The sequence below is a fragment of the Patagioenas fasciata genome, chromosome 1 (genome assembly GCF_037038585.1).
Source record: "Patagioenas fasciata isolate bPatFas1 chromosome 1, bPatFas1.hap1, whole genome shotgun sequence".
In the NCBI taxonomy this organism is placed as follows: Eukaryota; Metazoa; Chordata; class Aves; order Columbiformes; family Columbidae; genus Patagioenas; species Patagioenas fasciata.
In genome coordinates, this window is record NC_092520.1 from 151,577,590 (window position 1) to 151,594,524 (window position 16,935).

Sequence of the window (16,935 nt, forward strand, 5' to 3'; positions counted from 1 at the left end):
TCATATTTTTTTCTTTCAGAAACTGAAATTTCTGACAATCACCGCTCAAGCAAAGAATGCAACACATTGCTACTTTTAGAAGATTGCTTTTCATAAGTGATGTGTTATTTCAAATTATTGCTTTCAATATGCAAACTTTATTGATAAATTGAGTTTCATTTGCTGCCATATTGTCTGGTTTCTCAGATTTCTTAGGTATATCTGAAGCTTCCCTTAGTTCTTAGCGTATTAGAATCTGTTAACTGAGTCATCAGCAGGTTTTCCAATCATATTCCTTCCTCCTCAGTCTATCAGATACAGAAAACAGGAGTCATTACTGAATCTTCTGTAAATACTTCAACACTTTCACTCCCTATATAACATTGACTTCTACTCAACTTCAATGCTCGATTTTTCACTAGATATAAACAAAACTTACACTGTAATGAGCTATTATCACAGCCCCTGATTATAAAGTTTCTATTTTAGTACCTCTAAAATAAACATACAGTGTTGGACAGTTGTGATATCTTCAAGAACGAAAATCTGACTGCATTTTTCTCCAACGTGTTATTTTCTCTTAAGTGGTATTAAAAAGTAAGGAGTTTCCTCATTTGACAGTACTGAAACAAGAGTAAAGGGTCTAACCTTCAAACTCAGCCTCCAAACCCTTTTAAAGCCCCCAACTACTAACTGTTTCTTTGCATTCCAGCAGCTGCTATCATGTCAAATTAATTCCCAACAGCTCAGTTATTTTGCGGTCAGCATTACCTGGCCACAGGAAATTCATACCATTTCAACAGTTTGAGAATTGGTGTCTTTGGAATGGAAGTTAGTCTCTCCTCTGACTCACCAAATAATTTTAAGCAAAGAAAAAGTTGAAATCATTACATGGACTTCCAGGACAGTCAAGATAATTCTGACAAAATGGCAATTTCTCTTACCATCTTCAATATCATAGGCGTAAGACGACAAGCGCAGAGTTGTCGCACAGTATTCACACTTGAAGCAACTGCGGTGGAAGAACTTGCCTTCAGCACTCAGCCTCTCCATCACGTAGACTCGTTTGCGGCAGAAGTAACAGACATCACTGCCTCCCAGGTTTTGGGGGAACTCCTTTTTGAGTGAGCCCTAGACAGAAATAAGCATGGCTAAATTAGTGTGTGCCCAGCCTCATCAAGATTGCAGGGTTATATTTTCTCTTCATTTACGCGGATGTAGGAGCATCTGGGTGCTTCAGTTTTCCACACATGGAGGCTGCAGTTCTTGGACACAATTCAGAGGTTTAACCAGGACACCAAAAACTAACCTTATTGTCCAGGGAAGAAGGTCCTAGGATGCCATGCTTACATATGTCAGGAGCAAAATAAGCTCTACATGGAAGAGCGGACACCAGTACTATTAATGACAACCTTGAAATAAATGAGTGAAGGAGGCATATGATGGAAAGCCAAAGCCATTAGGAATCCTTCAAACAGCAATTCTTAGATCTACATTAGCAAAAGCAGTATCTCCTACAGAAAACAATAATGCAGAATAGCCCCAGTGGATCAAACACATCTTCATAAATGTGATAAGCAGTTTCTCAAATGTTTATGGACAACTCTTGGATGCTGAGATTAAATTAAAACGTTTTGCAAGGAAAACAAGGGCAAGAGTGAGGGCAGATAGAGAAAGGGTAGTGAAGTCTTATAGAAAGCTATGACAGATTTCATCAGTAGTAGTAACAACTGGACACTCACAATACGTCAGATCTACAATACATCTAATCACAAACACGCACCATCTTCTGTACATTGTCTTACCAGTTCCTTCTTGTCTAGAAGGGTTTTGGGTTGCTCTTTCCTTTGAAGCTGATTGGCTATCTGCTCAGCCAATGAGCTCACTCCGCCTGTGTACATCTTTATATACTTCTACCAGATGGATGGAATAAAACAATAGGGCAGTGAGGAAAGAAAAAAAAATCAAATTAAAAAAATGACGAAAATGGTAATAGGTTAGGTGGTGAAAAGGTGCAGAGAGGTCAAATCATGCCAAGACAGTGGACAATATGAAGTGACAAGTAGTAACAGCAAAGCTAGTGTCATCAGAAATCACCAGCACAGTCCAGGATCAACCATAACAAAAGAAAAGAAGACTGTTTGCATTTTGCTTTCTCTAAGTGCTCTAGAAATACTATGATGATGAAGAAAGCAGATCTTATTTTCACTCCTGGAGTATTTTGCACCTGGAAACCTGAGCACAGACACTTCTCAAAGACAAGGCCAAATATAGGTTAAGATTTTAGGTTCCAGGTAATATTGCCATCAGAAATGAAGACCTTTTAGAAGACATGTTACGTAGTCTAATGCAACGTGCTGATGCCAACAGCATAATTATATGCTTAGCAACTGGAAAGAATTCATTTACAGAGCATTCGTAGAGCAGGGGAAATCCTTAAATGAGGAACTCAAAATGATTCAAGAAAATGAATTCTTCCAATGCTAAAAGTACAGAGAGGTTTATATGGAAAAAGATGCAAGAGCTTCATCCAATGCATTAAAGCCATACCTGCATACATCTGGAACATATACTTGCTCAGCTGTGTGCATGGCTTTATGGCTAAGCTTTTTTTCCATCATGGCTATCAACTGACTCTGTAACTTTGCCTATCTAAAACCCCTCCAGTATTCCAAGAAACCTAGGCAGGTTGTCTGCTACCTTAGATCCTGAGATGGTACAAAACAAGTGTTTGCAAGCCAAGGTCAGTCACTGCAGGAGTGGAGGAAGTGTTTTTCACAGGAAATACTTACAACCATTGGCAATAATTACACGGTTAGGAAAATCATGTGGTTACATCCATGTTAGCTCAATCACACTGCAAACGCCATGTATTTGACTCAGAGCAGCAAGGGACACACCAAGCAATTTTCCTTTTCCACGCGAAGAAGCATTATGAATATTTCTAGCTGGAGTCTCCTCAGCAAATGAATGATCATCAGAGAGGCACTCCAGCTTCTGGCAAGTGTAAAATACCAAGGATAACAGTATTCTGAAGGAAAGGACTAAAGTTGTATTTCAAAACCCCCTTTACTTATATAGCAGAACTTGTTTGAAGCACACTAGTTATTTCCCACTACTAATAACACAACATGAATTTCCTAAGTATGGTTATTAGCCCTTTAGGAATGTTTAAGAACTTCACGTGTTCAGATATGAGAATACCAGGAAGCATCACAAAAAACAAAATTCACCACAAAACGGGTACTTCTCTGGGGAAAAAGATTTCAAAAATAGAGTGCCCAGCCATCAGAAATTACCACTGCTATCACTGAAGTCCTAATACCTTAAGCTCTGTGCCACTGCAGTAATGAGGGTTTATTTCTACCCAAAAAGAAGTTCTACCCGTCTACTGATTCCACCCCAAAATGCAGAGCACTCACAGTATTTATATATGCAAGAAATAACACAAGATTTGTCTTTCAAAATTTTTCAGGTTCCATATTCCTTCTCAGCTAATATGTGCACACATACATGTGCACGGTTGCCTTTCAATGTCATATATCAAATTGTGTCAAATATTACATTCAAAATGGTGCCCAGTGGAAAAAAAATTCCTCCTTTCATTCCACATCGATCTTTAACTGGAAATCATAATCATTTGGCCAACGGTTTTCCATTTGCCTCAAAAGACTAGGAAGCCTTTGAGGCTTTTTAAGTTTTCTTAAAGACAGTTCAAGCTTTTCCACAGAAAAAACTTTCTTTTAGCAGAACCAGGTTTCCACTGAACAAGTTTTGATTTGAAACCTTCATCCAACCTTAACTGCAGATGCTTCAGGATCTTTACATTTCTACCAGCACATAGGAAGTTTAATGCTTAAAAAGTGATCATGCTAATCTTAACTCACAATACCTTGGACTATTTGGCGTGGGAAATTTAGTTGCTGAATTGTTGATGTGGGGTTCTGTGTTTCTGATTTGTTTTTTTCCTTTACATCACATCTGGCCTAACACTGGGTCTTAAAAGAAGCATTTTATCTTTCTTCCCACAGGCAAAATCTTTCAAGCTATACAGCATTCTGCAACGTTGTTAAGAGTGGGCAAAGAACCCACTCCTGCTTCGGTCAAATCAAGCTCCTGCTGTTTATACATGACAACTGCAACTAGTTCAAATTCTCAGTGATTTTTCAGAAAGCCAAAGTACTTTTTATTTCACACTGTCCATTAAGCATATAGGCACAAACGCATTCTGTAGTTTGGCCCAAGACGCAGTGAAAGCAGCAAGCAAAACAAGAAAGCTTTACTGCAGCGCCAGACTATCAGTGCTCAAGAAGACTGAATTGACAGTGAAATGTACCAGAAGCTTTTCATTTACACCAAACACCAAATATATTTAGTTTCAAACTGCCTTATGGCTGACAAAAACCAACACAGGTTGCCTCTGGTTCTGCATTTGTGCATGAAACTGCACAGACATTGCGTTCTGCAGGTGAAGCATTGCAAGCCCAGCCATCTCTTGTGGTGTGTCCTTGGCTGGTGGGACCAGGGTGGAGCAAGCGAACACAGCTGAGTGCACCTTGCAATGCTCAGGCTAATGCTACCTGTCGAAGAGAGTCAGATGAAGGTGAAGAAGGGCGATTAGAAGAACGGAGGCTAAGGGAGAGCTCCCACTGGTCAACAAAGAATCGGCGAGACGGTTCAGTCTCAGGCTAAAAAATAAAATAAAAATCAAAACAATCATACACGGCTATGGAGGGAAGAGAGGAGAAAATAAAAAAACCTCACACCCCTCTGTCCACCATAAAAAAAAAATCTTAAAGACTCTTGTAGGAAAACTTGGAGAAAAATGTCCAGTGTATCTTCACCTTCTCCCTACTGAGGTAGAGTAAGTTATTCTTAATTTGCTCTTTATTAAGTTTTTAAGTTCTCTAGAACCATTTGGAAGCAGTTACCTACTTCCACAGATGTCCAGCCTCCGGTAACCCAACCAACTAAGCCACTGGCACAGATCCCAAATCAATTTCCTCTGCTCCTCCGGTATCTCCCACTGTTCTGTGTCACTGGCCCAAGGCACTAAGATCGTATTTCAGGCCATGTGAGACCTCTTCTACATTTTAACTATATAAACCAAAAGCCTGCTCTCCTTGTGGATGGGAGAGAAAGAAATTAAATTGTATGTGTTGCAGTAATTAGCAGCAAATTTCCAAACTAACATTTACTGTAAGCAGATTGAAGACAACACACTAAAATGAATTAAACAAAATAAAGCAATCTGCTGTTCTTGTTTATCAAATGGCAAACAAATCCCAGACTGAGAATCTGCATCCTTCTGAAACTCTTTCTTCACAGAAGAACCCAAAATTTGGTCTTCAACATACCCTGCTCATTATCTCTATGGCTCATTGTGCTTATCTCCCAAGAAACGCTTCACATAAATAGGGAAAAAAAATACCTAGAAGTGCCAGAAAAACAGTACTGCTAGAAACTGTGCATTCCTAGAAATTATAATCTGGAAAGAAAAATACAAGTTTCAAATATTTTACCATCTTTTACAAGAAAATTATGGTTTTCATTATAAAAAGGAAAAATAAATATCATGCAGCTGCATGACCCACCAAAATAGTTATTTATAGCCACTTACAGTAGCCTAGCCTCAAGAGTAAATCTACTAGACAAAATGCAAAATAGCTTGGCTTTCACAATTTCCCAAATTGAAAGAAATATAACTGTTTATACACAGATTTTTTTTGTACTTAAGATCATCAACATTTAACCAGATTTCTTTTCTGAAAATGGCTGTGCTTGCTTTCTTTCTCTTACTATTCTATTTTTCTTGTTTTCTTCCCTTAAATCCTGCATCATAATCTATCATAGCCTGCAGTGTTTCAACATCTGTTTCCTGTTTTTCCTCTCCACCCTACCCACTTTATCCCTTCCTCTACTTTGTGTTCATCTCCTCTACGTTGACTTTCCTCCTTATTTCTGCACTATAGAGAAACTAGTTTCATAAGGAATTTCTACCTTTGCATTGTAACGCTGTTAATTTTTTCCACCCTCAAAGGGGGCTTAAAAGTGCTAGAGAGCAACACAAAAGGTAGGAGCAACATGTTTTGGTCTAGATGTTCATTTCTATTTCATCATTTCAACTGAGTAAGGAAATGCACATGAGCAGGCTGTCCTTGGATCATGCCTGAAGTCTTCAGTTGTGTCACTCATTAACAAATGGATTGTAATGTGTTCAGATTAGTATTCTTACCCAGCCTTTCATGGTTTCTTCTATGTCCTCAAATGCTATCTCAAATGCTGTCAAAGGTTCACTTTGGCTTCCTGGAGAACAGCTTTTCTGACTTTAATTCTCAGCAAAGACACCATCCCCAAAAGAACAGCAATGGAACGTGACCTAAATGTTACGAATTTCCTTTTGACATGGCTTGGAAAAGTTACGGCCACGAGTAAAAGTGCTGAGACAGCTTATACTCCAGCTCAAGAAGAAAGTTTGATTTTAGATGGTTAACTCAAACCAGTAAGTTATGAAAAATAACACAGAATCATAGATTCGCTTTGGTTGGAAAAGACCTTTAAGATCACTTATGCAGATAGTGTTTTCCAAAACCACTCTCCAGTTTGCCAAATACTGTTGAAGATAACTGAAAACAGAGATAGGGGCAAGCAACCAGAAACATAAGCAAGCCACTCTTCTAACTGGCATGCTCTGATATGCCAAAGACAACACACTGGGGAGAAAATTAAGCACAAAATCAAACCAAACCAAAAATGTACACTAGAATCAAAGAAAATCTGCACAGGCTGCCAATTCTACCATTGGAAATAAGTACACAGGAAGTATGGACACAAAAGTAGTACTTCAGAGCCAGGAATTATGCTTGGAAAATGCAAATGTTCTTGCTTCCAGAAGCAAGTAAAATCTGTGTGCAAGTGACTGGTAAACAACCACTGTGAGATGATTTGAGCTGGAGTGCAGCTGTTTTTCAGCACGTATTCTGAAGCTTGGAGGCTGTTTTCTACCTTTTTGTTTGTATTGTGTTTTGAGAAACAGAAACATTGTCTTTCTTCAAACAAGGAGACAGTTAAGAACTATTACAGCAAGTAGGATAAAAATACTACACAAAATAGGCTTGACCGTGTCTTTTTAACCACATGACTGTACAGCAATGGTCATTGTATTTTGGTCAATTTTTCCATCCCTTTGTCCCCAGATGTCACTGGTACCCGGCATCTCGCACTGATACAGGACACCAGATAGGCAGGGCTGTAGTCACCTGATGCCTCACTGCAGGTCTGGACTCCAGGAGGGCAGCAAGCTGACATGCCCTTTGTTCAACATTCTCAGGCACTTGGTCATCAGAAAATAAACGAGGAGATCTCTGTGAGATGAGGAAGGAGGGATGAAGTAAACAAATCAGAAAAAAAAAGAAAAAAAAAAAGCAGCCCTAAAAGGAATAGACACTGAAATGCCAGGCAAAAGGTACGAAACTCGCATGCGAAACAGTAAGAGCACCTCCTACGTGAAGACTATTTTTATTTCCAATAAATGGAAACTATTTTTTTCCAGTGTCTACTGTTCTAATGAAGTGCTAAGCTTTGGCCCTCAAAGCCAAGAAAAAACAGTTGAATTAGTAGTTATTCACAACTCTCCTACCTAGGACTTCTGCAGCCAAAACCAAACAAGCGTGTGGCCTCTCCCTCTGGCATTACCATCCAAAAACAAACAAACAAAAAAGGTGGCTATATCATGCATAAGGAGCTTATTTGTCAACTTATTTCACCATAGTTCTTGATTATCAAACATTTCCTTTACTTATCTAAACCTGCATCTACTTGCATTTCTCAGATTTTGTGCACAGAAGCATATATAATATACTTCAGTTCTCATAAAGAATGAGTTCATCTTCACTGGTATATGAAAAGTGAATACTGTGCTTACCAAAGAGAGGATGCTTAATGAGACTTGCTGGCTGAAGCAAAGCACAGCAAAATCAAAGTATCACAGAAGCTGCCAGTTTTGCTTTTGCAGCTTCACTGTCCTGCTTGTTCTTATTGAACTGTCATGTCAACACATCCCAGGCGTAATATTTGACACCTCTGCTATTCTGGTCTTCCCTATCAGTCTTCTTAAACTGTTGGGCAGCACACTTAGTGACATGGAAAAAGATCTGGCTTGTCGCTTGCTGTAGAAGACAAGAGTATCACCTGCAATATCACACAGTCTTCAGCTAATTTGTTTGCAGAGCTCAAAAGTAAATGGACCAGCAACTACAAACTTGTGCATGAAGAAACTTCAGGCTTGATCTGTCAACGAGGCCAGGGTGCTGCCACGTATTGCTAACTGCATTCCAAAGCACAATGGAAAAGTGGGTTCACACCCAATTTACGAGAAAACACTTTTCCCATTCAAATGCATTAAGAATACTCTCTACTTTCAGCTGCTTTCAGTTCCACCTACTCCTTCCTACTAGATCATTTTCACTAAAACTATGGCCTATTATAAAGCTGTGGGCTTCTATGTCACTGCAGACACATGCTTATTCATTTTCTACTGCCTGTCAGAAAACATTCGGCCCACAAGAGTCTTTTGTTAGAAAACAGTCTGAAAGTTGAAACAGTTTTATAGCTGGCTACCACTTATGACTTCATTCATTCAAAGCCTTTAATGGAATGTCAATTAATTTGTCAATATAAATTTAATTCAACCAATTCTTTTGAGCGCCTATCTTTCATTTTCCCATGCTTCTGCATAATACTGAGCTATTCAGACAGACTGCTGAATATTTCATTGTTAAGAAGGCTTCAAAATCTCTATACTAAATAATGCCTCATCATTTTTCCTTTTACTTTGGCCTGTAGGAGGCAGGATGGAATGCCAGTTGTTTAACCATCCAGAAAGCAAGCAGTGAGAACAATGCGACCGTGTTCACATGAATTAGCACAAAACATGTCACTCTTATTGTTCTGCTACAGCCACAGCACACTTCATTAAAGAGGTGTAACAGGAAAAGAAGAATAGGAAGAGCTTAAGTGCTAGATCTATGGCAAAAAAAAAAAAAAGCATATAGCAAACTGTTGATGAAGGCTTGTTATGCATTTATGTGGGTATCACACAGGAATAATCACTCCTGATTGACTCTCAGCAGTTCCAGCATGTTAATAGCAGCATTAGGATAAGTGTGTTTTACTATCCAGTGTATTTGCTCTCTGTATTGTACACATCCACCACAGCCTGTGTCATCAGCACTCATGCCACTTGTACATGCTCTTTACCCTTTCCTGTCTGGGACTCTGCTCCCCAGGATAGTCAGCACCAGGCTCCCTGTTTCTCTGCAGGCAACAAATTATGAGCTTAACAACAATCACAGACCAACTTCCTAGTCAAAACACACTTCATCTGATTTTTCTTACCATGCAGGCAGAAAAGAGGCCATAGCGACAGTTTATTAAGAGTATTTTAAACCTGGCAATAATAGCTTGCCTCCTGTAGAGAATTTTTTAAAAAACATATATATTCATATTAGGTCAGCAAACCACAATATATTATCACAACCTAACAGAATTAGTACAATAAAGATGGTAAGACACTCAATATAACTCATACTGTGATGTTAGATCAAAAGAAGAAAATGGAAAGTTTAAAAGAAGTGGCAGAATGAATGCATTAGAAGTGCAGAAGTACAAGTTTAAAAGGAAAAAATAAAAACAGTGTAACAAGGACATAGATCTATCTGACCCGCTACGAGGCCTGGGCCAAGACAATTTCAGGAAAAGAAATCATTCCTAAGAAAAAAAGAACGTCTCCAAAAGCAGACCCCTCAACTGAGTCTAACAGACCAGTTCTGTAGCACAGGGAATAAAAACTCCTCAGTTAAAAGGAGGAAGCCAATTTTTCATTTGTTTGAGCAAGAAGACAGGAAAAAAGAGTTTCCTACAGGACACAACACAGAAAATGGCCAAAGTACACTTGGACCCAGCAGTAGCTGGCTCTCATGACTGAACAAGGCAACCAAAAAGGCACAGGACAAACAAACACTTGGGGAAACTAGGAAGGGAAAACGTAGAGGTAAGAGGTCCTTAGGAACTGAAAGCCAATTCCTTTCTATGGAAAATGAATCCCATACCGCAGATTCAAAAGTAAACTCAGCATTTAACTGCCTTAGCATCTCTTATTTGTAAGCTTGGGCAAAATCTTTCTTTCATAAAAACGTATCTGTCAAAATTTTCAAAGGATATTTACAAGAGGAAGGCAGCCAGCTATCACTTGATCTGATAATACTACACTCAACTCAGTTTAAATGTGGGCTTCAATAATGAAAAGGGCTTTTCCTACCCATTCTACCTAGATGTCCAATCCTGTATCCTACCTTGCACCACATGCTGTCTACAGTGTGCCACAAAACTACTTTTTTTTTTGCTAGAGTGATTTTAAATCAGATCAGTAAGCAGACCTGACTTATTTTGCAGATGCAGATACCAGAGAGGCAGTGGAAAATGTGTGCTTTGAAGGCTGACAATAATTAGACCAGATTAACTGTGACATGTAACTACACTCTGAGAAAACATGGCAATAAGGCAAGTCAAACTTTATGTCCAAGAATAAGTCTTGCCTACTCTGCTGAAAGGTAGTACAGAGCTTATAGGCATAAAAATGTTCAGAAAATAAACATTTTCCACTTATAGGGAAATTTACTTGTACAATCCTTACTTAAAGTTATGGGAGCGCTATGGAACTGCAACTCAAGATTAGTTCAGGATCGATCAGCGAGGAGTGGAATTTATTACTGCAGTAGGAAAATGAAAAAAAAAGGATACAACTCAAATAAGCACAATAACCACATACAACAAGACACAAATATTAAAGGATTTCAGGTAATATTCAACTAGAAGGACAACAAATACATGTGCAAGAATATCTGGATGCACATTTATACACTGTGTTCAGAACAGCTCTCACTGCTCCAAATACAAAATCAGACAGACTGAACACAAACTCTTGTGAGACAAAGGCCTGAATGTGAAGGAAACAGAAGGATCACAATGGACATTGTGGCCAGTACAATACTCAAAAAAGCACTTCACACAAGTAATCCTAGAAGAGTTTCATGTATACAAGGGCAAAATTTTAGTTAAATGAAGAGTGGAGAGGCAGAAAAGTTGCATTTTCTTTCCCTGCATTACTCCGATCTTTTCATTTCTATTCTGCTGCAACTCAAAACTGAGAAAAGCTACTCTAATTACAATCTACCCTGAACTAAAAACTCAGGGTCTCCAGTCAATGAGATAAAAAATCATAATCATGCTTCTGGTGAGCTATATGCTGACCTATGTTTCTAACCTAATAGGTTGAAGAAGTCCTATCACCATCTGAAAAAAGAAAATTGGAAATGCATTTGTAAATGGGATATCCAGTAACTGATCTAGTCACTTGTACAAGCAGTAATGAAGAGAGAGGGACAGAGCATGCAGAGGGAATCACCTGCTGCCTGGGATACGGTGGAGAGGGAGGTGGAGTATAAGAAGAGAGCATGATCACTTTTTTGGGGCAGGTCCGACAACGTTCCTTAGTCCTCAGCTTTTTTTAAAACAGAAAAAGAATTTAAAAAATCATAATCATGGTAGAAAATTGATAACATTACCATTGGCTTTGGTGAGACAGGCCAGAATGCATAAACTGAGAGACCACAATCTCACACTTCTCAGGAATGACCTAATGACACATTTCTTCTGAAGCTGAAAGACCCAAGTTTTTCACCCACAGCCCCAGGATCTCACGTCCACTTCACAGCCAATGAACTTGTATCAATCATCAACAAAACCAACAGTTCCTGGTTTATGATCAGCAAAAGGTACAACTCCATAGCACAGTTGGACTGCTTTCTTTGCATCACGAAAAACTACTTATTGTTGTGCCTTGTGATGTTTAAAAATATCCATCCTGCTGACTCTTGCTTGCATTTCATTAACGATACAACTCAAGTCATGGTTAATCTGTTCTCAGCTTCAAATCCTTCCTCTCTAATTTACAAGTATCAAACCATCTCATGCCAGTTAAATTGTACTCTGCCATTCCAGGAAAATGGATGTACCACTGTTTTATAGCCGAAATGTGGCTGTATCTAATAGTCTAAATATTACCCAGTGCACATACATGTCCTCATTTTAATATGCCAGAAAACACACCTTTCTAGTTCTCCACCTCCTTACGATATACAATATTTTCTCCACCAATTCTTGATTACTAATGTATCTTCTGCCTGATTTTTCCTTTCGAGTTCTCACTCGAAATTGTTGCACTCGGAAAAAAAAGAACGCTGTGCATCCATAGCCACTGTTAGATAGCCTCCAAAGAAACTCTCTTTAAAGATATTACAGATGATCATTACTGCCCTTACAGCCGAGCTGGCACTAACATCTGTTTCGGTGTTTTCTTCCCTTTGAGGGAAAAAAAATAAGCACGAACTCTTCTGTTTCAAACAGATGCTACAAGCGGCTTAAACTAAAGTACATGATTTTGCACTGGAGTGGATGTGGAATATTTATATGCTGTTTCAAAAGGCTCAGCTGTGAAGTCACTAATTTCTAGCTGTTCATGGACTTTGGTCTGACCATGGCTGAGTTCGCATTTCAAATTTCAAAATTTTCACAAACTTGTGTATTTTTCCATGGCGAGTCTCAGAATATAACATCCTATAGAAATATGAAGTACATGCTCAGTTCTCCAGTAGCATGCATTTCTGAGTATACAAAGATGGCTACAGGAAAGAGGAAAAATACATTAACAGATTTAAACAAGAAATTAAGTAGGAAAAACAATATCTGCAGAAATTATTGGTGCTGTAAGTCCTCTTGTGTTGAGATTTGAACTCATTTAGTCATTGCATATCTTCAAAAACCACAGTTCCAACAAGATTACTGAAAAGAGTTTGCACTGCTGCACCTTGATCACACTTCAGGAAACTATCTCAAAAGAAAAAGCATCAGATCTCCAGAGGCAGAAAAGATGTTCACCAAAAGACACGTGATCTCCACCTTACAAGCATCTTTGTACATATCATTGATTTAAGCTTAGGTATTACACCTATATCTTGTTGCTCTTATGAGACCTATGAAACTGTAGCAGAAAACTGTTGAAGGTGGGAGTCCAGATTCCCATAAGGTGGAAGTCTGAAAAGTCAGTACAAATTTCAGCTAAAAAGGCTCGTCTTCCAGGCAGATCCTCTTTCTGGATAGACCATGTGGCTTTCCAGTGGCTTCATGATCCCTGATGAAACGCTCTTTCCCAAAATGGCTTGGAGAGCAATAGAACACATCATGGAAGATGCTTTTGTACAAGTAAGCATTCATTTAAGGCAACTAACCACCATACCATGAAACACAATCCAGCTTTTTTAGTAGACAGTACCATCACAGAAAAATTACACACATTTCCACTGTGCACATACACTTAACAGTATCTTCATGCATTACTAGGCACTGCTGAGATGCTCATTATAGCACAAAACCAATTTTGACAACACAGGTCAACATTCTAGAATTGTAGCTCAATAAAGCAAACTTTGTATTACAATTTAGGAGGAAAATGCAGGCCACACAGCATGCTGTGAGCAGCAGATTGGTGAAGATTTTAACCTGCTTGATCTTTTGAAGGTTTTCCCTTTCCAAGAGGGATAGCATTAAAGGTCTTGTGATAAAAGTAAAAACTGTTTCAGAACAGGTTCTCCCAGGATTTCACTCTTTCTAGGAATTCCGTCATAGCAAGACATCCATACCACACCTGTACAGACACAGAGACATTCTGCCTCACAAACTCATTGAAACTGTTGGCCTCATAACTCTTAATTCCAGAGCAACGCAAGATTCTAGGCTTAAACTGATAAGTCAGTACGGATAAGGAAGTCCATCTGACAGACACTGGCAGGCAATAGCCCAAGGCAGATGTAAATTTTCCATCAAAACTGGGGGTCCAATCCAGACCACATCCCTTGCAACTGTGTTGCTTCTCCCTTGTAATCATTCTTATGCTTTTGCAAGATACTTTCCTCTGCCATGCAGTTGCCAAGATGCAGGACCAAAACTGTCAGTCACAAGACTTGAAACTGCCCGTCACCTAAAGGATCTCAACTTCATTCTGCCTACTGGCAAGAAGATTAGGCAACTCATTGTTCCCATCAAAACCAAGTCACTACTTTGTCCCCTTAGGAACTGCTTTGCTACTCTTCAAAGGACTCTTCAGCAGAAGGTATTTGCTACATGCTGTATCTTACACACAGTCACTGACAGAAGTTTCTGCTCGTGAACTCTGACACGTGTGGGAGACAAGAGAACCCTTTCCCACAGTTTAATGAAACTACTAGTAAACATATATCCTCCCTAAAGAACTTGTCAGGAGCAATGCTAATCCTTTACAGCATCTCCAATAATGTGTACTGGTAGACAGCACCAACTCCACTGTTGGTAATCTGTGGCTGAGGAACCAGCTTTGTAGGGAGAGTGCCCAGTGTCACTGGTAAAAGCCAGTTCAGTGCCATAGAAAGGTACAGTCCCACAGCTATCGGATTCTGTGTGGCAAGCAAATAGAATCAGGAGTCTCAGCAGTCAGCTGAAGCACTGCTTCAGCAACAACTTCCTGCAGAATGGACTTCTGACCAACCTTGGCAAAGCTGGATGCTTGGCTCAGTGGATGGATTCCTGCCTCAGCTGATCTCTGATCAGTTCAGAATAATGGTTCTGTATACACCCATCGTTTTTGAATGAAGACAACTGATGTTCTTCATTTCCCCACACAACTACTAAAGAACCTTTGGGACAGAGACCATATCAATTGTTTCTTTGATCCTACTGTATATCCTGCAGATTTTGCATCCTTGGGACCCAGTTTTCTTCTTCTCCATTTCAACTGTCAGATGAAAAGCACTGCAAATCCAGCAGGAAACCTGGGCCCAAGAACCAACCATCTTCTGTTGATGCAGTAAAGCCTGTCAAGGAAAGATCTCCAGGTATAATCTTGAGAGGGAAATCATCATCAGTGTTCAATAAAATAAGTCCTCTGAAAGTACAACTGATACAGAAAGATTTTGCAAAGCTCTGCCCTGCTGCCGATACGGAGATGCTATCAAAGCGAAGGGAGACAAGAAGGATTTTTTTTTTCTCTTCCCCCAATCCCCTTTTTTTTAAAAATCATGTTATGTTGGTAAAGACAAGAACAAACACAACAACAAACTTCTCCATGGTGAGGAGAAAATCTTCATCATAAAAGCAGGAAACAAAAGCTTGTCCTTTGTTTTGATCAATTACAAAAGGATGACAAAAGTTCTTATTGTGTTTCACCATACAGGCTTAACTATAAAGCCTTCATAAAGTTTCAGCAGGAGGTCCAAATACAAATCTCAAGGCTGCAGGGATGTCATCCTTTTCCGAGTGCTCAAACACAAATCTTCATTCTTCTGAACTAAGCAAGACAACCAATGCAATCCAATTTTTCTTTTTTTTTTGGTGGGGTAACATAAGCAGTGCCCATCAACTGCCTTAATATGGTACAGCCATATTATGTTCTTCTGCATCAGTTATTTGGGTTCCCTCCCTTTACTTGGGAAGTATTCTTTAGAAATGAAATTTGCCTTACTCATGGATGCTGTGTATCCAACTGAAAGTGTTCATTAGCCTATAAAGAAGATTTTAATCAGACAGAAGGTAGAAGAACAAACACTGAGTCAAGAAACCTAAACACCATGCTGACATTTTTAAGCTCTCTTGACAGTCCTGCTGACAACAATTCCCCTGGCTTAGGTCTTCTTCCTTGGACAGAAATCTTCTAGGTCATGGCACTGGTCATGTCATGCAGCATTAATTGTGTTGAATGCCTTGAACATGAAAATCATCATGAATCCATAATCATGCAGAACAGTTAATTTCCAAACTAATGTCACCTTCTTCCTATTGACTCCAAGGTATGGTCTGATTAAACTGCAACCAGAAAGAAACAGATGTTTCTCCAAATTACAGCTGCCAGAAAAATATAACTCAGCACTTTCAGAAACTTGAGGAGGCCATTTGCACAGGGAAACAGTGGAAGCAGAGGAAGCCAGTGAGCTAAGTATCCCTATCTGCCTGTCTGTCACAAGGCATAGCTTTTGAAAGTGTAAGGTTGAAAGAAAAACATTGGCAATGACAATGGGTCAAAACACACAAGAGGAAATAAAATTTGATACCTGCTGATTTTTTTGCCGTTGATCCCTACTCTGAAGCCCTCTGTGGCAGAAAACCTAAAATTTACTAAATTCACAGTAATGCAGGAATCTGCAATGCAAGGAATGTGACAAGTTGGCAAGGAAAGCTATATTTCTCGTACAGAGATGGAAACCACAGTAAAGTCTCCTGTAACTGAAGAACACATAAAATTTCACGTGTGAATAGCAAAATCAATAACCAATTTTACTATTTATATCAAGACAGAGCTTTAATACCATAGATGGTATGACACCTTTAACCTCATTGGTTGCAATAATTGCTTACATATCTTCCATTTCTTTCTAACACAAAAATCTAGAAATTCTGTAGGCAAGGTTTCTCCTAAAACATCCACTGACACCCCGGGAAGCTGAAACTACTGTAAAAGGGTAGGGAAAATTTGACCAAGTCCTTTCAAAACATTAAACCACGCATTGTTACCAGAAGATGATGTTGATTTTATTAATTAAAAATTAAATTATTTAAAATAATGGATTCACACAAGGTGTTGGAAAAGCACTGGTTTAGAAACAGGACAGTGATAGCTGGTGTTGGGTGCAGGCAATGCATTGTATGATCAGTTTCTTTACCTGTTTCCACTGGGGTATGGGACGGCCCTGCTCTCGTCTGCTGGATGGTTGGTTGTGAACACGTTCTTGATAAGGCAGGACAGGTTGCTGCATGCAGGTTGTAGGGAAAGTGGGACCAAGGAGGAAAGATAAAATAGTAAAGGACACTCAA

At 39.2% G+C, this 16,935-nt stretch overlaps 1 protein-coding gene across 23 annotated transcripts in view; it reads right to left on the reverse strand.

The window, feature by feature from the left end:
- Positions 1-16,935, reverse strand: part of MICAL3 (microtubule associated monooxygenase, calponin and LIM domain containing 3) — a 163,868-nt gene that overhangs the window by 72,310 nt on the left and 74,623 nt on the right. For 12 of the 23 annotated variants that reach the window (XM_071817923.1, XM_071817902.1, XM_071817915.1 and 9 more), the window contains exons 17-23: positions 16,785-16,871; positions 11,444-11,539; positions 9,238-9,294; positions 7,239-7,343; positions 4,560-4,667; positions 1,785-1,892; positions 924-1,110 (exon numbers count right to left, since the gene is read on the reverse strand). In XM_071817923.1, coding sequence (XP_071674024.1) covers positions 924-1,110; positions 1,785-1,892; positions 4,560-4,667; positions 7,239-7,343; positions 9,238-9,294; positions 11,444-11,539; positions 16,785-16,871 — 748 coding nt within the window. Of the gene's footprint in view, positions 1-923; positions 1,111-1,784; positions 1,893-4,559; positions 4,668-7,238; positions 7,344-9,237; positions 9,295-11,443; positions 16,348-16,784; positions 16,872-16,935 lie in introns of those variants that run through there. The other 11 variants (XM_071817958.1, XM_071817957.1, XM_065841021.2 and 8 more) reach the window with 8 other exon arrangements.